General features: G+C 39.7%; 1 protein-coding gene across 4 annotated transcripts; it reads right to left on the bottom strand.

Annotated features, from left to right (window-relative positions):
- Window positions 1–2,101: 2,101 nt before the first annotated feature.
- uckl1b (uridine-cytidine kinase 1-like 1b) lies at window positions 2,102–20,916 on the bottom strand. Of its 4 annotated transcripts, none has more exons than XM_030423092.1 (15): window positions 20,766–20,916; window positions 14,023–14,219; window positions 13,455–13,561; window positions 12,093–12,263; window positions 11,682–11,753; window positions 10,524–10,713; window positions 9,248–9,309; window positions 6,406–6,425; window positions 5,569–5,667; window positions 5,372–5,465; window positions 4,852–4,914; window positions 4,581–4,703; window positions 4,052–4,159; window positions 3,802–3,958; window positions 2,102–3,707 (listed from the first exon to the last, which is right to left on the bottom strand). In XM_030423092.1, exons 1-15 carry the CDS (start codon window positions 20,801–20,803, stop codon window positions 3,628–3,630), a joined length of 1,581 nt encoding a protein of 526 aa, XP_030278952.1. In that variant the 5' UTR covers window positions 20,804–20,916; the 3' UTR covers window positions 2,102–3,627. The 4 variants fall into 4 exon arrangements, with proteins under 4 accessions (XP_030278952.1, XP_030278949.1, XP_030278950.1 ...); XM_030423089.1 differs by lacking the exon at window positions 20,766–20,916 and adding an exon at window positions 17,675–18,091; XM_030423090.1 differs by lacking the exons at window positions 6,406–6,425; window positions 20,766–20,916 and adding exons at window positions 7,558–7,574; window positions 17,675–18,089.
- Between the last annotated feature and the right edge of the window lie 530 nt (window positions 20,917–21,446).

The following is a 21,446-nucleotide window of genomic DNA, read 5'->3' as shown; positions in this document are numbered from 1 at the left end:
TATTAATATTAAAAAACTAATCTGGCATCCTTTACGTGAAGTATTTTAGATTTACAGATTCACAGACATTCGAGGAATTTGGCGCCAGCCAAAAATTTCAAAAACGAGAAAAGGTTCTCGAAATCACAGTGAACTACTTTAAAAAGATTTAGATAGGAACAGTGATTTTCATTAAATTGTGGTACTATGATTTCACTTCCTCCCGTAAAAAAAAAAGGGATTTGAATGTGATCTTAATGTTAAAAGGAAGATACATATACAAATATAATATCACTTTTCCGTAAATGTAGGTCTTTATTGTAATGACATGCTCCAATAGCCACAATCAACTGCATTTCGGTAACACATCTGGCTCATATTTGTGCGAATGCTCCCATTCAGAAAACTCTGAAGCACAATGTAAGACGGTTAACACCGCGTCAGGCTCTCTGTTGTTAGCTAACCTGCACTGAAACCACTCAGAGAGCAATTAAACACTCAGCCAAACGGAGTACCTAATGCACACACTGCATCTCATACTAAAAAACATCTAAATCACCCCCGGCCCTGACTTTATGAGGACGGTCCGGTCTCTTAGAAAATGTTCCCCTCATGATAAACTTTGCAGATGGGGAGAGAGAGAGAGAGGGTGAGAGAGGAGAAGGAGGGAGAGAAAGGAAAAAGACAATGCTGTGCCCTCTTCAAACCGACTAATCCAAAACCCTCTTCACATGATTCAGAAATACTCCACCGTCTGAATAATTCATCCTTGACTATCTGCATTAAAGCCACTGGATTGTGTTGGCCCTACTCACACCATCACTTCACATTTACAATCTAGACACTCCCTGCCAGATAGCACATTAACCCAGCAAATAACAACCATAAATACACAGTTGCTTTCCTCCCTTTCATCTCGCAAAAAACAAACCAAAAAAACAACACTCACTGAGAAAGTGTGTGAAAAGCCTCCCCTTGTCTTACCCACACAGCGTGGCAGGACCCCCGGTGACTCCTCAAGAAGACCCAGGCCCGAGCAGTCGACTTCATCACGTCAGAGTCGAGACCCAAAAGAAGGCGCACAGGAAGAGAGCAGAGCAACCTGGAGCTGAGCTTGTGACATGAGGATGTAAAAGAAACACAGGTCGCTGAGTTACAAAAAAAAAAAAAAAAAAGGCCACTCCTGCTGACTTTACTAGGCTGTGACCTCATCATGCTCTGTACTACCAGACACACCACCTTCCTGTTTGTCAGTGCTGGTGGTAAACTTTCCATTGACATCTTCCATTCAAGAGGCAATATGAACACTTGATGCAGTTTGCTGTGAAATATATAAAACAAAAAAAAAACATCTGCATTGAATTTTAAATACTCTGTTTTGCTTATGTGTGTGAGAAAGAAAGGGACTGATACAAAATGCTTTCACTTGATAATCAATAGCAGGCAGACTTTTGGCATGTATTGCATATTTAAGCCAACCTCAAAAATGTAATGAATTCATAACATTTTAATCAAAAGACAAAAAAAAAAAAAAAAAAGTTCAAGCTTTAATAATCCGTACCAGCTGCATATTTAACAGAGGACAAACTAGAGTAGGCTGAGAATTCAAATGCTGCTTCTGAGCCTCATGATATTCTTAGCTCTTGCACGTCTTTTGCCCGTCCTTCTCACACCTCCTCCCTCTGACAAAAAAAAAAAAAAAGAAAAGAAAAAGAAAAAAAAAAGATGCCTCTTGTGGGTCAATATCTGCCTAATAGGCTGCCGGTTCGTAATTGTCCATCAGCCTCATCAAATGAGTGTCAATCATACTTTGCCGCGGCTGGCGTCTTGACAGCTGTCAGAGTGATAATTATGGAAAGTGATGGAAGATATCAAGGTTCCTTTCCATGAGAAGAGGACAACCACAATATCCTTCCTGTTCAGTTTCAAAGGGGAGGTAATGCATTTCGGTCTTGAAATGGTTGATAAAAAAAAAAAAAAAAAAAAAACAACTCCAAAAAAAAAATCAAGTGAGTTTTACTTTAAGTGCTGTGTATGTGTTTTAATGCCTCGGTCTCATTGTCCGCTATGACCCAGACCAACAATTTACACTCGACATAAATGAAATAAAGCACTGAATGCATTTTTAAAAGCTGTATTGCACTTTTATTAAATATATACTTTTATATATAAAAAGAAACATGCAGCAGAAATGGCAAACACAAAACAGCACACAGTCAGACACCGAGGCTGCAAACACAATTGATGGATTCTCAGCACAGAATGACTCACTAACAGTTGTACTCAGCAGAAAGCACACGCTGTACAGTAAAAGGTGACTGAATGGAAGTGTAATGGTGAGTAGCAAAGTACTTGTAACTAATGTCACAACAAGTTTGCAGTTATATTTTCAATTCAGTTTTTTATCCCCCCCCCCCCCTTAATTGTTAGAATAAATAAAGTTTTTTTCACAAATAATCTGTTGAATAGTTTATGACATCCTAACCTAGAGAACACAATGACATCAAAATGAACTTGATATGCAAAGCTACTTCCCATGTCTCAACCAAACGGATGAATATTGTGGAGGATCTGGCAAACTGTCAACATTTCTCTACAAAGAACGAGGCAATATTTAACAGGCACGGACTTCAGCAGACAGATCTCATTTCATCTCAATACTGAAACCAAATAAAAAGATCAGGCACGGGACAGGACTACGGTATTTGCACGTGTTCTGAGTTTTTACACATCCTCGACTCAACAGCCCTTTTATGGTTAAAAACAAACAATCCTCTGCAAGGCATTAATCAGGGCGTCTGAAATCAACACTTAATCTGTGCTAGTTTAACTCAGACGACCCATTTTCAGAGCAGCAAAAAAGACGTACGACTTGCCTGCCGACTGGTCAGGTCTATCCATATCCAAATATGTAAATGAAGGATGAGCTGCATAAATATACAGGACGAGTGCATACTCTTAGCTGTATAATGAAAAAATGGTTTTCAACACCCATTTCGACTGGTTAGGTCAGCATCCACAGAGAAGGAAAAGAGTGAACCAGAGAGCTAAAAAAAAAAAAAAAAGACACATACACCTACACATTTTCCGATTGAATGGTCCTTCAGAAAGTGCTCATGGCGATAGAAGTTGAGCAACACGAGTTCGTGTTCTGATTTAACTTTTGTGAAAGTTGCGAGGAAGGTAAAAATAACCTTAGAAGTTTTTTTGTTTTCTTTTCTTTTACTGCATGTGCAAAATTCACATTCAGTTGTGTCGTCCACAGTTTTAGGCGTAAGGCGAGATATATCCTTCAAAACAATGAGCCTTCAGATTTAAAAAGAGATTGTCACAGTTTAAACACTCAAATAAAACATTTGGACTTACAGTAGTCACATATTGTACATATAAAAATATTTCAGACTTTATAATACAACCATCCACAACAGCATTTACAGAAGGTAAAATAATATAATTTAACATGTCAACAAGTTGGCTGTATGCTTTGTCCGTCGTCAGTTTCTTTTTCAGGGCACCTGAACAGATGCACTTTACGCCCAAAGAGACGCAAAGAATATGTCCTCACATTGTCCTCTGAAAGGCTCAGCCCTGATTCACTCCATGAAAAAAAAAAGAATTATAATCATAGTCCATAAAACAACAGCTGGATCAGTAACTGGGCTCATCCATCTCTTCGTCGCTCCAGTCAGGTGGTGCATCTGTTCCAAAGTATCGATCCCCGAAGTTTCCTATGATAACCAAAAAATTGTGTCAACATCATTTTAAACAAAAAATAATAGTTAACATTATGCATAAACAAAGCATCTTTTCTCCATTGCTCACCTATGCCAGGTATGATGTGGAAGAGGTCGTTGACCTTCTTGTCCACAGCTGTGGTGATGATTTTGACCTGTGGGAATGCGTAGGCCACCGAATGGACTCCCATTTCTGCCATGAGCAAAGACACCAGCAGGATCTTATCCTCCTGGACATCATGGTCCTGAAAATAAAAACACATCCACGAAAATAAGCTACATGAGGACAGCAATTTGTTGCAGACAACATGGACTTGTAATCGATCGGGCGCACCCACCAGCAGGACTCTAACAGCCATCATGGCAGCAGCTCCAGTCGACACAGTACAGTCCATCAGAATTACATGATCCTCGCCGATGTCTTTTGGTAGACGCAGGTAATGAAGCTGAGAACGTTTAGAGAGAGGGTGTGAGTTAATACCGTCATGTAATCTACATGACCAGTACCATCATGTAGTGGTAACATGGGTGGCACAATGCAGAAATCCTTAAATCGGAGAATTACCAATTTCCAAGAGACTCTTTAGAAGTATGAAAATGACAAATCCCAAAAAACTATACTCTGAGATATTATTAAAAAATGTATAAAAGGCTCAATCAAAGGTAACAAAAACCCAACATTCCTAAGTCTTTGGTGATTACACACTGATAAAAACCTAATTATTCATATCATTTTCCATTTCTGCCCCTAAATTCTACACACTGGACATTTAATATCATCAAGCACATTTCTTTTAAGTTATTATATATATATTTAGGACTTTAAGGGTGTTTATAGCAAAAATGTTCCTATAGTTAAATCTGTACCTCTGGTTCTCCTGTGTCCTGGTTGGTCTGGATGAGGATCTTGCCGATGCGGACGTCTTTGCAGACGGCCCTTAGAGCCGGCTCCATGGTCTCCCCGGCTCGAAGGATGGACACGCCTGTTATCTGAAGAAAAACAAAGAGAAGAAAGAAAAAAATAATAGAGGTTAATTGCATCAGTTTGGGTAGCGACAAACACTCCTAGATGGTCTTTAAAATAAAATACAAATTTAAGGGTTGTGGAGACGTCAGGCTGTAAATGGAGTTCACTCACCCTCTTTCCGTGGAAAGTCTTGCCTTCATAATCCTCTCCCTGGGGGGTCTGGACTACGTGGACCTGAGATAATATTAAAAATCAGAACGGTGTGAGTGCAATGCTGATTGGAGTCAAGGAAATAGTCTGTGATCAATTGTGGTGAATTTCAAACTCTCATGCACGCGTGTGTTTATATAATACAACCCTGTAATTATGGTTAAGGTATGGAAACTTTCCATTGTGGTGACTTGATAAGTTTCCATTCTCGTGTGTTCGTCTATCTGATTTTTAGCAAATAGGCACTTATTCTTTTTCCATCAATCTTTATACATTTCAGAGCTAAAAAATAAACAGTATTGCTGCGTCTTGTCAGCTTTTCCCTATCATTCAGTTATCTCGTGCTTTCTTTCTCCTACACGTCTCTGTCTACGCTCTGGTATCTAATGTTTCAGTGATAATGTTCTACTTATTACAAAGGATTACCGAACCTTCATGCAGTGCTGTGAATTAATTAACAGTGGATGTCAGTATTAAACACCTGCGAGGGGAGGAAGGAGAGCGCCCGCTCGATCAACAGACGCATCAGCCTCTTGGAGTAGAAGATGAACTCATCGCGGCTGGTTTCCTTGTTTCTGAACGTGGGTGATTAGGAGAAGAACAGTACAAGATTTAGCTGCTTGCTCACTGCACAGGGTTTAGCTGTTCATGTAACAAATGAGGTCTCTCAGCTTTTACCTGATAATGGTGTGCATACCCCTGACCTGGGGTGTGCTCTCCAGAACACTAAGGGTCTGGGGGAGGGGTTGGGCCTGGTGTGCAGAAGCCAGGGCTGCCCTGTAACCACGGCAACAAATAGTAGAGCGGGGGTGGTGCAGGGTGAGACGAGTGGGAAGAGGGAAGATGGGCAGACACATGAATACAACACACGTAAAAACAATAAGTGCAACTGACGCTTCTCGGCAAGTGTGCACAAGACGTGTGCATAGTCAGAAAACACACACAAACGGACAAACACACACAAGCGTAAGTACATGCAAAACCTTTTACAAATATTTCTGAAGTACTTAGAGCACAGTTGATCATGGTAGTGTGTAACCACTGTAATCGGATTAATTGGGAAAAAGCAAACGCACAACATTACAAAGCACACAGTGCCAGTGTTGAGTGTTGAGTGTTTCAGTGGAAAATTACAACAGCACAGAGACCATGATGATGGAAAAGAAGTTAGACAGATTCTTGGAAAGGTCAAGAAATAAAACATCTGTTTAAAAATTATGCATGATATATAAAAACAATTCTGTCTCATATAAATGAAAGCATGATGGTATTTTCCATGATAGGTCTCTACTACTTGCAATAATTTCCCCAGACTCCACACACTAAGTCATTAGGTTTGAATATCTAGTTGGCCGAGGTCTACCCTGGGCTCTATAGGGGAACAGACACACTCAGTGATGCAGTCATGTTGACACTACATGTATCCACGATGTCACTGAGATAAACATTAGCCAGATGCAAAAAAATAAAAAATAAAAAAAAATAGAAGAGAGAAATCATATCAAATCTGCTCACATATCCCAGCGAAGTTTCCTCTATGGGGAGAGTTTTTTTTGACGAACAACAACAGACACAACAGAGTGGGACACAGACACAGAAACAACAAAAACACATAAGAGGAGGAAAAAATGAGAAGAGACACAACATCAGGTGGATGGAGGGATTATCACACACAGTGAAAAGTGTGACAGCCGAGACTTGAAAATGTCAAGTGTCTCGGAAGTACTCTAAGCACAGAGGTAAACTGCTATTTCAATTAAATGTTTAAATATTATGGTCCAGAGAAGAGGCTATGCTTTAAAAGATCTTATTACAGATGCTAGAGTAAAAGACAGAGCGATTTCTGAACAGATTTTGAGATCTATACATGTGCACGATGCATCCATTGTGTGTTTGCGTGGGAGGTGCGCAAGCTATCGTGTGGCTGTCACTCTTTCACCGTGTAGAACAGTAAAGGTTGGTATTTCAGCTCACAGGCCCCAGCACATCCTGTGTCTAAAGACAGACACCAAGCTCACTTCCTCTCTCTCTCTGTCTCAGATACTGTGGCCGACATTCAATGGAAAAACTCAGCACTTTGTAGTAGGGTATTGGAAACTTTCTCTGTGGCTGAGGTAGATAATAGTCAACAATAGCTGCAGTGAGAGCTTCCTCCCTCTTGCTTTCTGTTGAAGTCACTCTCTCTCTTATTCTTGTTGCCCCTGAAAGGAGGGGTCAGTGACTTGACTCATTGGTGTATTTTTAGACACAGAAGGCAGGAAGAGTGTGAGTTGTCATTTCTCTAGAATGTAGAGAGAAGGAAAACCACCGTCTTTGCATCAAATGCTGGCTGCACCACACCAAATCAAAATTTTTCGTCTTGGTTCGACTTCCAAATGTTGCAATTTATGCAGTTTTTATATATTCACTAAATGCAGTTGTGGAGACAGTCTTTACAATATTTTGGCACAGTGTCATACCCATATGACTGATCACTAATTCAGTATATTTGCTCTACAGGGACAACAGTGCCGCCTGGTGATGTGCCACGGCAACCAGCAAATCAGTGGAAAGTAGAGGTTGGTTTTGCTGGCCTCTTTTCCTCTCTCTCCCAATAAGAAGCAGAACAAGTGGGGAACTGGACAGATGGTGAGGAGAGAATGATAGACAGGATAAAGGCCACTCTACCTGACGCTGAGCTCGCGCTGTGAGCCGTGGAGGGGATTTGGGGTGGAGGGGAAGTGGTGGGGGAGAGAGTGAGAGAGCAGTCCATCAGCAGCATGTGTGTTAATGTGTGTGTGTGTGTGTGTGTATGTGTGTGTGTGTGTGTGTGTGTGTGTGTGTGTGTGTGTGTGTGTGTGTGAGTGGGGCGGGAACAAAGCAAACTGCATGGTGGCACAAAGTGCTCCCCACGAGCAAAAGTGTGCCTTCGGTGACATTTAGTGCATGTTGCACAACCAATCCAAAAGTGGAAACAGCACACTCGGGTTCAGTATTCAAAAGAGCTTATTCTGACAAGGAAGCAGAATGAACCATTGAGACAGGTTTTCAAATAATTATGTATCAGGATTAACTTTTCCACACTTATACATTTTATATTACTAATTCACTGAAATAAACTTTTAATCCCTTATCCCAAAAAGAAATGTCTTGAAATGTGTTTGATATGGATAAAGATCAATCAGGGGTAAATGCTTCAACCGTCTACGCACTCTAGGTTAATCTTAAAGGAGTATAGCCAAATACGAAAATCCAGTCGTTATCTATCCAGTTGCAAAGTCATGTGAAGTGTTGTAGTCCACAAAACATTTCTGGAGCTTCACAGCAAAACAGCGCTACAGTGTTCTCCTAAACAACTGAAGTAGCTGGGGACTTGTCTTAAAACGATCGAAAACATTCGTTGTCATCCAAGTCTATGACAGCAGGAGTAAAGACTGATTGAAAATACATTATTCAAACGCTTTTTATGCCAAAAATCTTCACTGTTCTTGATTGTACTATTGGGTATGTAGGAGGTCTTTCCAAATCGATTAGGGACGTCTGGAGACTTTTGACTTTGTGAGACAACAAATGTTCACCCGACTCTCCATCCGCAAGTAGATAATGACTGCATTCTCATTTTTGGACGAACTTATCCCTTAAAATGTTCGCTGTTGATTTTTGTCAGCCACCCCCTCATAAGAGCTTGTAAACCATTTACTTAATTGTGTCCTGAATGAGTGATGAAAGGGAAATATTCACATTCATAACAGTTGGACTTGTACGAAATATTAATATATGAAGCACAGAAACATAACCTTTAGATTCAGACTCTTATCAGATAATCACTACCAAGTATTGATTTTGTGTCCTCCCAGAGCTGTTACTGTGATCAGAATTAATAAAGTATTAATTTGCTAAATTTAGACCCCAGTAAGACTCAGAAAGCACGAGGGGACTCTGTAGTTGTCAAATGACACCAAACTAATAAAAAAAACATCATTATTCTGGTCCAAATTGCAAAATCTTCCCCTGAAACAAATGTTAGTGACTACGCATAATAACTGCTATCACAACACTTAACAAAATAATGTATTTATCTGTCAAACTGTCTGGAGCAATCATCCTCACATTTCTATCCACTAGAGGGAGTGATGGAGCTTGTAATTACTGACAAATAATAAGGGCTGGTTGCATCAACACTCAGCAAATCATCCCAACAGTTACTTAATATCGTTTCAGCTTTAAAATTAAGATGAGCTTAGTCAGGGACAAACAAAACCACCCCAGGTGGTTTTATTGAAGGGGTAGTTATGCCACATTCTCTGTGTATGTGTGTGTGTGTGTGTGTTTGTGTGTGACAGTAAGCATGTAGGTGTGTAAGTGTGATTTCTCTTACCTCCTCCAGCTGACTGTGGACATGCTGCACGATCAAATCGATGGCCACCATGTTGCCACCACCTGACAGAGAGACAAACACAAATACAAAGGGAATTCTCTAGTTTAACAGCTGTGAAATATTTGGAAAGTTGACTAAATTACAAACAAAATAAACTACTGTACTGTTGCGCAGTGATCACACGACAGCCATTTCCCTTTTAAACTGCACTTACCGCTGTGTTCTTGGTCCTACAAATGTAGGTAACCTGACAAATAATTATAATTTCACCAATCCTGATTGATCAGAAAACTAAAAAGCCAATGGATACTGAACATCTGGAGAGACGTCAGACCATATTTTCCACTGTTTACAAGAGATCATTTTTCACAACATTTTTAATGTTGCTGGTAAGACAGACAGGGGTGGAGGCCATATACTTAACTTGTAACTGGTAACTACTAAGTGGTTTCCTGTTTAGCCAGCAGTGCCAAATAATTACATTTGAAACATAATTTAACTTACATTTTTTGGACTTTCGGCCATTTGAATTGTCATGTTACATTAATGTCACCCAGCCTGTGGTGCTACTGTATGATGTGACTTGGGGGTCTGTTCACAGTGGGCAGCCTACTCAAAATACTCTTGTCCATTACTAATGTCACCATTTCAATATTAATATGATTCTTAAGATAACTTTGCCCTTTCAGATGACAATGTCATGTGTTTTGTGGACCTGTGAAAATAGGACAATGTTTCAATAATTTTCCAGGACAACACAAGGACATTTTGTGTCTTCTCTAATTATCCATGACCGGAATTGGTCAACTGTTTTCCAGGTTTTCCAGGATAAATGGAAACCCTGCTCTGTTAGATAACAGCCAACATCAGCTGTCAACCTCAACTTCCTCGCTAACATAACAATTTGATACACTTGGGAAGGAAGGAAGTGGTCGAATGCTAACTTTTTCTAACTGGTTCTCAAGTGTTGTTTTCCCTTGAAATATGGCCTGATGATCCTCCAATTTTCACTATCCACCATCTTTTCAGTGGGAAAGGAATAACAATGTGGCATGTTCCTGATGTTTATACCGCTTGCAACCTGGAACACAGCAGAATGACATTATCCCAGCATTTGAGCTTCCCACCCTGAGTGTGACATCAGAGAAAAATGGCTGCCATGTGAATGTAGTCTACTGAGTCCATTCCTTTCTATATTGAGAGTATGAAAGTATTTGTAAATTGATATTAGACCTGTATACAAATGTAAATGTGTGTGTATGTTGTTTGCACTCACCACGTGGCACCACAATATCAGCCAGACGCATGGTGGGTTCAATGTACTGCTCAAATGCCGGCTTGACAAACTTATTGTACTGCTTGATGACGCCTTCAATGTCTCTGCCTCTCTCTGTAATATCCCTCCTCAGCCGACGCACCAGCCGGATGTCAGAGTCTGTGTCAACAAAAATCTTCATGTCGAGCAGCTGACAAGAGAACATGAAATAGGGAGAACAGGTTAAGCTGAAGGAAAGGTTCCTAACACACAGTGAGAACCAAGCTAAATATAACTTCTTCAATCTATTCAACTCATTCTGAGCATAATTGTGCTTACAGTTGTGTCATGATATACTATTAATGTTAAGGTATTTGTTTACTGTGTCTTGACAGAGTCTGATATGAATTAATGCTAAGACTAACCCTGACAAGGACAATTCACTTTTGATACCAGTTTTCTTTCAAAATGAATGATCCCATTGGAGCTTCAAGTGTGTGGCGTCTCCTAATTAATCTTTATAATGTATTCTGTTCATTTTTGTTCACAGTCATCTCATTTTAACAGGTTTAACCTAATTCTGTCCCAAAAGCAAGATTAAAAGGGCCAACATGTTTTAATTACATAAATTGTATCTTCACTTACATTTATAAACACAGTTTCTTATCAAAGAAGTAGTAAATGAAAAAGCGTTTCTGACTTGAAATAATAACTGATATCAATAAACATTTAAGAGCATCTGAAAGAAACAACCTTGTTGCATTAGTTTGTACATTAAAATACTTATCAATCAAATAAGAAGTAATAAACTAGGATAGAGGATAAATCCATTAAAAAATTGATGTTTTGCGGTGAAAAATAAACTGGTGGACGTAGTGTGTGAAGTATGTGGTGCAGACACTGTTTCTCAGTCACTTTAAACATATCTTTGACAGTTCTTTGCAGCAAGGTGTTGGCCCGTATCAATATATACATATATAAATATCAATATGTATACACTTATAAGCTAGTTTATGCATAAACAGCACAGTTGTTAGTGAATACAATGGTAAAAAAAAGCCCCCTCCAAGAAAAGCACAGAAAAATATGGCCATCCACATGTACAGATAAAAATAAACCTGACACCAGCACCTTTCACTGACCAGCTGAACATGTCAAAGGACAATAACCTTACTCTACCTGCAGGAGCTTTTTATCTGCAAAGGCCATGATTCCCTCAAAGATGATAACACTGGCTCCATATACGGTTTTCTGTGGGGGACACATGTGCATGTAGTATAACAAGACAATGTACATACACAGTACATGGACATACAGGCAATACAAGCATTTTGCAACAGATGAGAAAACATCTAACTGTACTTAATGGATACTAAAGTATAAAAACCAGTAGACAGAATTCACAATAATGGTTTGTCAGTGACCATCTGGAGTAGCAGATTTGCAATGTGACTCTAAACCTCTAGCAAGGGAGATTAAAACCCTCTTAGGTAATCGAGAAACTGAGATTATATCCAGTATTTCTGACATGCTACTCATTAATTTACGAAGTTCAATGCCATGTGTTTGGATGTGTGCATTCATCCTTACCCACTCCTTCTGTCTCCCGTGAGTGGTAAAGTCATACACAGGGATTTTCACGCTCTTGCCCTGTTTGAGCTTGCGCAGGGTGTGTGTCAGCAAATCAAAGTCAAAGGCGTCGGGGTGGTCAAAGTTGTAGTCGTTACTGGCAGCCAGAGTCTGCTCTTCTGGGGACAGGACCTGAGGATTGCAACAATGTTGTGTGACATACTTTACAGCAAATTTCACATAATAATTATTTCCAAGCACAACAAAAATCATTTCCTACATTAACATATGTATAGTAAGAAAAGAGAAGAAAAAGACCTATAAAACAATGTTACATGGATGCATTTTAAGTACACATGCTTTAATATTGGTTGTAAAACATAATTCATACAAGCTTGTGCAAAAACACAGATCGCTCTTCAAGAGCAGTTGAAGTTAGGAGGCCTAAATTTAGGAGATCATCATGCGCCACTGTGACGTCTGTACCAGGTGGTGTGTGTGTCTGTGTGTGCCCTTAGGGTAGTTGAGTATTAAAGCTCCAGATCTGGTATTTGGCAGTTTCAGAACAGCAACACCCCCTTCTCAAGTGAACCCATTACACACTTAATATGATAAACCGGTGTAGCTTGCTCTCTGGGGACTGTGTTCAAACATGAGATACCCCCAACAGAAATGCATAAGATATTCATTTTAAAAAGACATAAATACTAGATGAAATGTTTTGGATGCCAACCTCTGGTATCGCAGCGTGGTGGGAGCTATAGTGCCACTGGCCAGTGGTAAATCCCTCCTTCTCCGCACAGTCTAAACCACTGCTGTCAGATTGTGACAGGATTACATAACCGCAGAGTGGGTGGAGGTATAGAGGGGCAAGAATGATGGCTCTTGCTTGATTGCTCTCCACCACTCTTTTTCTCTCCCCATTCCACTCACCACTGTGCTTCTCTTTTAACTCATCCGCCTTCTAATATTATCCTGTCTCCTTTTTCTCCAGTCACTCGTCTTATCCCCATTTTCCCTCTGGGATCCAAAAGGCAATCCTATTTTCTCTCTTTCACTCTTCTCTTCTGCACTCAGTCTCACTCTTTCGAACATTTCCTTCAGGGCACTGGGAGGTTAGCAGCCATAGAAGACAGAGATGAAGTAATAATTATATGGAAAATTATTTCTTGGATTCCTTTCATGTCAAGTTTGTATCTGAGAGCATTTGGATTGACATAAAGATGTGGAAAAACATGTCAAAATTCATGTAACCTATATTTTAAGTAAAAGGCATTCAGTGTCTTCACCTCTCATTACAACATTTGTATACAGGTGTGTGTCTGCATGCAAATGGACACAAACCATCAATACATACTGTACTGTACAAAAACACACACACACCTTGTAAAAGGAGTCCATTGACAGCAGTACCACCCATGGAACATCCAAAGCTTCAATTATTTTCCTCGCCACGGTTGTCTTTCCTGAAGCGCTTCCACCACACAGACCTGTGACAGCACATTGACATGAAGGCATTAAGCAACGGTATTCTGCATACATGTTGAAAGGCACACCATTTCTAAAATACCTTTGCTTTGTGGGAACTTACTGTACAAGTGCTAGCTTGACAGGACACCCTTTTGTATTTGCTTTAGGCTACCACATATAAAGAGGCAGCAAGAAAACAGAAACCAGCACTTCAGAATATCTTATTCCCTATGTTCAACACTTGTCGGTGGCAAAAGAGCCACCTCTAACTCAGTTAAAATGTCAATAATGACAGTGAAAGGGCTTGTCAACACCCATTACCAGTAAAGACGGTGATTGCTTACTTCTAGGGCTGCTTAGATTTATTGACACCAAGTGTGTTTATATGGATTCAGGTGTACAATATGCCATTGCAAAGGTATGGGAGAATGTACTCTAAAGAAAATTAAAAGATATAACAGGACATCTTTAGGTGTCCTACCAATGACGAAGGCATCTTTGGACTGTGTTCCATGCTCGTTGTACCAGGGTGGGCGACCGGCTGTGTAGATGGTTCGTTTGGAGGTACGTAGGAGAGGAGGCTCAGATTTGCACTGGCTGGTGGTCCTTTTCCTAGGTGAAAGGCCTGTGCTGCTTACTGAGGGGAGAAGCCGGTCCAAAGATCCCTCACCACCTCCACTGTAAAACACCAAACAACAACAACAGAAGATGACATTAATATTGACAATTCTGTTGGTGTATATTTGACGGCACTGTTAGAAGTAGGGCTGCACAATGTTGGAACAAAACTGACAATGTAATATTTTGTTTTTCTGCAATATTTATTGCGATATGAAAAATACAAAAATTTCCTCCAAATAACCCGAGGAGCTCTATTTGGGAAAAAAAAAAAATCATTCTAGAATGACAGGGGCGTTTTGTAGCGGAGTGCATTTTATCAACCAACCAGTGCAGGCCATGTTTTGTTGGATAAATTGATCAAGAATGATTGAGGCTCACAACCATGTATGCAAGATCCATTAAACTGGACTAAATTATGCAATGTTAAACAGACGTCTGTTTTAAACGAGACATGTAAAATGTGAATGGTGCAAGTTGTAGCATGAACAGTTTGAGTTAATTTGCTTACTTGACACTGCACACCCTGTGATGCGTCTATTGCGCATACGCACATTGCGATGCCAATACTGGATTTATTGTGCAAATCTGTACACGCTAAAAAGAACAATTTCTTATCTGTGATTTTGACTTAAATATACAGTACCATCTTTATAAACAGTTATGTCATATCAAGTGGTACATAACCGAGGAGCTTTTGGTCACAGTATGATGGTGGTTTTCATTTACTACGAAATGAAAGACAGCACACAACCACAGTATAACCAAATTAGCTTGTTAGTGCCTTTGTGTCAAGAGTAGAATTTGAACAGTGGTGAAACTAGCAATAAAAACATCCTGAGAGATAGTCATGACAGTAAGACACAAACGTAATCTGCAGGATCATCTTGAATTAAATAAAATAATAAATCAATAAAAAAAAGCTTTCTCATTGTGTTATCAATGTGTGATGAATGGTTGCTGACACACAGACAGACTTCAGTTTGGACACTTAACTGTGGGGTGGACTTACATGAACAGTGGCCTTGTTACCTGACAGTAAACAAGACTGACCTATAGTCATGTTTCCTCCTGTCATGGGTTAATGTTCAGATTTTAAATTTTTCTACAGGTGAGCTTTGTTCAGTCTACAGAAAGACTGCTGAGGGTCCAAAGTTCAAGTCACATTATGTTAACTAGGTGGAAAAATGCAAACTCTATTACAAGACTACAGTTCTGCAGAGGCTTTTGCAAATGAATCATTTATTCATGCATTGTGTTGAGGGTTTTACCAAGACCAGTAGATATGTGTAAAATGTGTTATCAAAACATAAGATGATAAAAAAGAGCCTCATAAACAAATGACAAGAAGCTCATTCAAAACAGGCTGAGACTCTTGTGGGAACCAGGTACAGAGTGATTTGCGTAGATTATTCAAACTAGAAACAAAGGTTGAAAACTTCTGCGCAACACAACATTACTGAAGTTCCATTAAGAGAAGTTGATGTAACACATTAAGCAAGTGTCTTGACGCTTTTCAAACTTGTCACCATATTTGGAAATACAGTTACTCATTGCTTCACCTAGAGAAAAAAAAGTTGTTCTTTGTGTTCTGAGACGAAAGTAAAGAAGAGTGAGCCTGAACAATCAGTAAATGGTTGTAGCTAATTAAGATTCAGAGCAGAGGACAATGGTACAAAGAACTAGTCTAACCCATTGCTGAGTAACCTGTTTAGAATTCAACTTCACAACTTAACTACTTCTGGAAAACCAGCTTTGCCTCTCTTACAAAAGCCTGGAGGCTTCTGGGCTGCACTAGCTATACAAAATTATAATCTGAAGAAAAAAACAAAACACTTGCACAATGTCAGTGAAGCAATCACTTTAAATGTACTGATGCCATAAACCATGAATCGCACAATGATTATAACCACGCAAGAAGCATCACCAAAGCAAAAAAAAAAAAGTCTGTTTAACAAGTCTAACCTGGTAACAGTTGCTAGCAACACTTACTTCAGTATCCGAGACATCCACACTTCACCCAGTGACGACTGTAAAAATCCAGATGCCATATCTATAGTAGTCAGCTTGAGAGAACAGTCCTAGATAGTCCTCTGTCTATTTCTCTGTTATTCATTCATCTCTTGGCTCTCTCATCTTTATATGGGCCATACACCTCCCCAGGTAGAGTCTCAAGAGGTCAGAGGTGAAGCAAACAAGAGAGAGCAAAGATTTATCTTATCGCAACAGGGTCACCTGAGCTACGGTGCAGGCTAAGGCTGAGAGAACACATATACCGTACATGAGGCACAGCACACTCCAGCAGTGTTATCAGTTAAAACCAAATCCAGGGTGCCATAAAAGATTAGCCTAGTTGACTGTGCTGAATCATACCCTTATTCAGTGGTTAAAGTGCTGATAAACATTACATAAACGCATCTACGAATGCAACTTTGTGAAAAGAAAAGGTTGTAAAGAGGCCACAGTGGAAGGTACCTAAGACCAGATGGCCAGAGCAGACATGGGGATAATAAGCCCCAATGGTCTGCAGGAGTCAGTGAAAAGGCAAATAAGACAAAGCATCATAACTTATGCTACTTGTTCTTTATTTTGCCCACTTAGCTTTGTGGAGGATCTTTACAAAGAGGATTTTAAGATAAAAAAATATGTAATGGCATTTATTTGACAAACGCCATCCTTAAATCAACAGAGCACGACTTCTCAACCTGCATAAACTTGCAACTCCCAGCTGCATGACAGGTGGGCGATACAGTTGAAATCAATATTAAAGTATAATGCCTGCCTGGAAAACTACTTTTGTTGGGCGATATATTGTCTCAGAACTACTAGTGACAAACTACATTTGTCATGTTAAGAAATATTTATGAATGAACTAATTATTTCAATCTAACATAATGCAAGTAAACCGTTTCAAAAAGCAACAAAGTTATGCTATAAGATATGTATGATAAATCTATTGCGAAAATATCCTGTCAGGTCGAGTACTAATATGAATATTTTGAATATCTATAGATGCAAATATATACTATATATATTGATATGGCATATTCCTGAAAACATGGATTAAGTAATACATTGTTTATCTAAAGTATCTTTATTCCACTGCAATATTGCATCAGACAAAACATCTCAGACACCTAAAACAAACTCACGCAACTACATACTTTTTAGTTACAATTCATGTTCAGTCATTTATCATATCAACACAGTATTATATTACACTGAAAACTTGTGGTATCAGCACAAAAGCATGATTACAGTCAGGGGCAAAATCATGTGTGTTACTAAGTGACAGATGCAAACGTTCCCAAAGCATGTCAACAAAAACTGATATACTCCACAGACCTATAGGCTGAAGTTGCTATTCTGTCTGTCCACATTCTGAAGAGAAAACATTTAACTCTCTCACAGGGTCAAATAAACAACCAATCAAATGATAATTGTACTTTAGAATACAAGAATTAAAGAATTATTTAAAATAAATTGAAATATTTAAATAAATAAAATTCACTTACCTGCCATCAGATCTAAGAGTCCAACAGCCGGATATTCTAGCTCCTGAGTAAGCTGGTAGCGAGTTCATAATTAAAGAAAAGTATAAGGGAGGTTCCCACTGTGTGCACGGACCTATATTATTGCCAGTAGGTATATTCTGTATTTATATATACACTCAGTTACAATATAGCTTAACAGTACTGCCCTCTAGTATAACCCAAGAGAGACAGAGAGATAGAGGTTGGGCAATATTAAAGGGATTCGGCTTAGATGAGAAACGAAACTTTAGACATCTGTTTAGCTTTCTGTTTCTGCCATTCAGTGAAGTAATGGAGGGAGAGAGAAGACACTGCAGCTTGGTAGAGAGAGAGCACACTCTGTGAAACTACAGCACAGCTTTTCCCTCCTCTTTCACTCGCACTCCACTCCTCCCCTCAGTCGTCCGGCCAACAAATGTAAGAGGATAACCACCCCTCCAGATTATGTTCATTAGGTGATATTAATAGCATCAGGTTTGAGCCAGACCTTCCCACTCCAGGCACAGACACACACACACACACACATGCCAAGCTTGGGTCAACTGTCTTTGACAGTCAGTGTCGCAATATGTGGCTGGAGGTGAAAGAGGGACCAGAAGAGAGCAACAGAGACGCCAAGAGACAAACTGGTGGGGGAGAAAACAGGAAAAAAAGAAAAGGGATAGACAAACAGCGAGCTATTATTCTCCTCTGATGTTGACGCAGTTGACTGAATTTACAAGAGAGGCGCTTCAGGCGGCGTTAGGGAGGTGAAGATAGGGAGGAATGGAGAGGGGAAGGGCAGAGGGGAGGCAATGTGCTTTCTCCCCTGCAGGGACTTGCCATGTCTCTATGTGCCTTACACCAGAGTCTGGAGACGTCAGCAAGAAGCAAACACATACAAACACACACACACGCACACAGCGATGTCACCTCCCCAACTTCACTCACAGTGAAGACTGGGGAATAAACAGCATGATGAAACCCAACACCACCTCTGCTGCTCTGTCAGCTGGCAGTTGGAGGAACAGCCCAAGTCAATGCACACATGCAGCACATAAACACACACATGCAAACACTGACACTCACTCCCAGGCCACATCTTGTACAGACAAACAAATCATTATTCCCATAGATCAGAGGAGACATACTCTTTGTTTTGCAGCGTAGCAAAAAACAAACTAAAGAATGAAGCAGGCCACAGCTTCAGAACCGCACTGCTTAAAGATGCAACTATATACGATTTACACTGACAAGTAAGGCGTTTGCAAATATTTGGAGTTTGGACTTGACAAGACTTAATTTCTGTTTACTTCCTGGTAAAACCAGGGGACCAGGGGATAGACACAAGGGTTTCCAGTGTGTTTCTCTAATCTTCAATGTAGTTTTGGGTGTGCCGCTGTTGCTTTAAACTGCAGTCAGAAGACAGCTGCGAAGCAAGAAAGCACCATCGAAACAAGAAGCCTGAACTGGTTGCTATGCTAAACATTCAGCTATCTGCCTATGGCTATAGAGACGCACAGAAGGGTTACAGGCCTGAGCCGAAGTAGAAATGTTGTACTTATGTTGTAAGTACAATAACAGAGATAATATTAAACACAGCAAAGAATGTGGAGCAACTGCCTCTTGTGACTCATTTAAGATTTCATAATTTAGACATTATATAAACTGAATGTCTTAAATGACAAATGAAAGTGACATCACCCTGACGCTAAATGCTAAAATCTAACATCTATTTTAGAAGCTAGGACAGAGTTATGTAAGTAGCTATATATACATAGGACGGACAAAAACAAAAAGCTAAATAAAATCTTTGCAAAGCCTTTAGTGTTTGATTTTTGTTTCGAGTTGTTGATTCACTTTGTAATAGATACATTTTTATGTTAGATTTAGGGCTGCAACAAACATTTAATTTCTTTGTTGATTAATCTGTAGATTATTTTCTCGATTAATAAATGAGCTGTTTGGTCTATAACATGTCAAAAAACTGTCTTGTGTGTCCACAACACAAAGATTAGTAGTTTGATGTGGAAGGGGTGGAAAAATATTAGCATTTAAAAAGGTGGAAACATTACTGTCAATGAATCGATTATCAAAAAAAGTTGGTGATTAAATTAACAGTTGACATCCAATCGAATAATTGCTATAGCTCTAGTTGGATCAGATTATATACACCTGTCAATTGTGTTCACAGATTTCACATCATTAAAATATATTTCTAAGCTTTACTCACATCACTTTTAAGGGTTTGTTTTGCACCTACATTCAGGTTCTGTCATGTTAGTGAGTAACGTTACAGCTTTAATGCTTGTGTTACCGGTCTGGTGACTCTTTATGAAACAGGAACTAACCCTCAGTGGGAAGACCAGTGCAGTAACACCCTCTTGTGGCTCAACAGGGTACCAGGCTGAAGGCTGGTTTAAATGTGGGTGGATACAGAGACGGCTGAATTTCTGGGTGAATATGACAGTGTGACATCGCTATGTATTATCCTGCTACAGTATTAGTCATCGTATGCAAATGCTTAAGACAACTTCCCCATGAGTGCAGGACTTATGTCTGTGAGTGATGAGCACGTTGCTTTGCCAGCAAGAAAACGCCATGCCATGCGTGTCACTTCTGCTAACCTGAAAGCTGTCTTTTTCTCCTCTTTTCATGCTAATTATTTCTGTCTAGCTAGCTACATGCGATACACGGTAGCTTAGCATGTTTGGGGTACCGTTAGGGGTTGTTAAATATTCTTATTCTCTTTAAGAAAAATGACAATGTAGTTGTGTTCGGGGGGCACCTCGTGTAAAATGACAACTGTTATGACAAAGTGAGAGTGGACAAAGCGACGAACTAAGAGCAGGCCTAGCTTGTCCGACATATGTGATAAACTAGCAGCTACACAGTAACGTTAGCGACATGTTACTTTATATATAGGCCTAACATAACGATTCACTGACTGTATCCATTAAGTCACACAGTGTGATAGTCAGGTCGTGTTTCCTTAAAGATGCTTAACCAAACTGCCGGTGAAAATGTTAGAAAAAGTCACCAAAAAAATCGTCTAGTGATGCCAGCGGTTTACGAATAGCACCAAAAATGTTACCTGCTCGACACAGAAGAAGTTTTCTCTTCGTTCTCCATCTTTGCGAGCCTTTTTCCTCCCTGCTAACGCCAGACTTTGCTATTCTGTTGACAATCAGGTGTGGGGAGTACAGTTAGCGCTGAGGCATCACGGGGCTTGTAGGCGTGTCCTAGTTCACCATCATCAGGCTACCGTGGTATCGCTCCTGCGGATGGACTTCAAGCCCCAGCATGCATATGTTCTATTCCGTCACATCACGGCGAACAGCATGTACAGTATCATAAGCAGGCATAAAAGGCCTTTTCCTGAAGCTGGCAGTGGGTCAGGTTCAACAGGCCACGTGTGAGATTTTTGATCTGAGTACTTACTTATATAATTTCAGTGTTATTTCATTACATAAATATACATATTGTTTTGTCACACTTTGTGTATTATGACATGAATATATGTCATAATAATAAAATTATGTGTAAGATACAATAGACCTAAAATTCGAGCACAACTAATGTAGTACATTAAATGTACAGATACAGTAATAGGCTGCTGTCAGTCTGAGTGGTAATAAAGCCTTCATAACCATGATACAAGCCTGCACGTAAATGTGAAATACTTGGCACACTCTTAACACTGTGAGACCCACGTGCAGGTATGAAAACCTAATTATTCATTTTGATAATCACATTTTAGCAACAAGCCCCTTTC

The sequence above is a fragment of the Sparus aurata genome, chromosome 7 (assembly GCF_900880675.1).
Source record: "Sparus aurata chromosome 7, fSpaAur1.1, whole genome shotgun sequence".
In the NCBI taxonomy this organism is placed as follows: domain Eukaryota; kingdom Metazoa; phylum Chordata; class Actinopteri; order Spariformes; family Sparidae; genus Sparus; species Sparus aurata.
Note: the sequence above shows the minus strand (reverse complement) of the source record. Positions and strands in the feature narration are given on the sequence as shown.

Excerpts from the sequence above, each read along its gene's own strand:
- uckl1b (XM_030423089.1), bottom strand. The coding sequence starts at position 17,742 with ATGAACTCGCTACCAGCTTACTCAGGAGCTAGAATATCCGGCTGTTGG. Across the intron at positions 14,220-17,674 it reads ACTCTTAGATCTGATGGCAG|TGGAGGTGGTGAGGGATCTT; the intron begins GTAAGTGAATTT and ends GGTGTTTTACAG. Across the intron at positions 6,426-9,247 it reads TCCACAGTCAGCTGGAGGAG|AGGAAACTTCGCTGGGATAT; the intron begins GTAAGAGAAATC and ends CTCTCCCCATAG.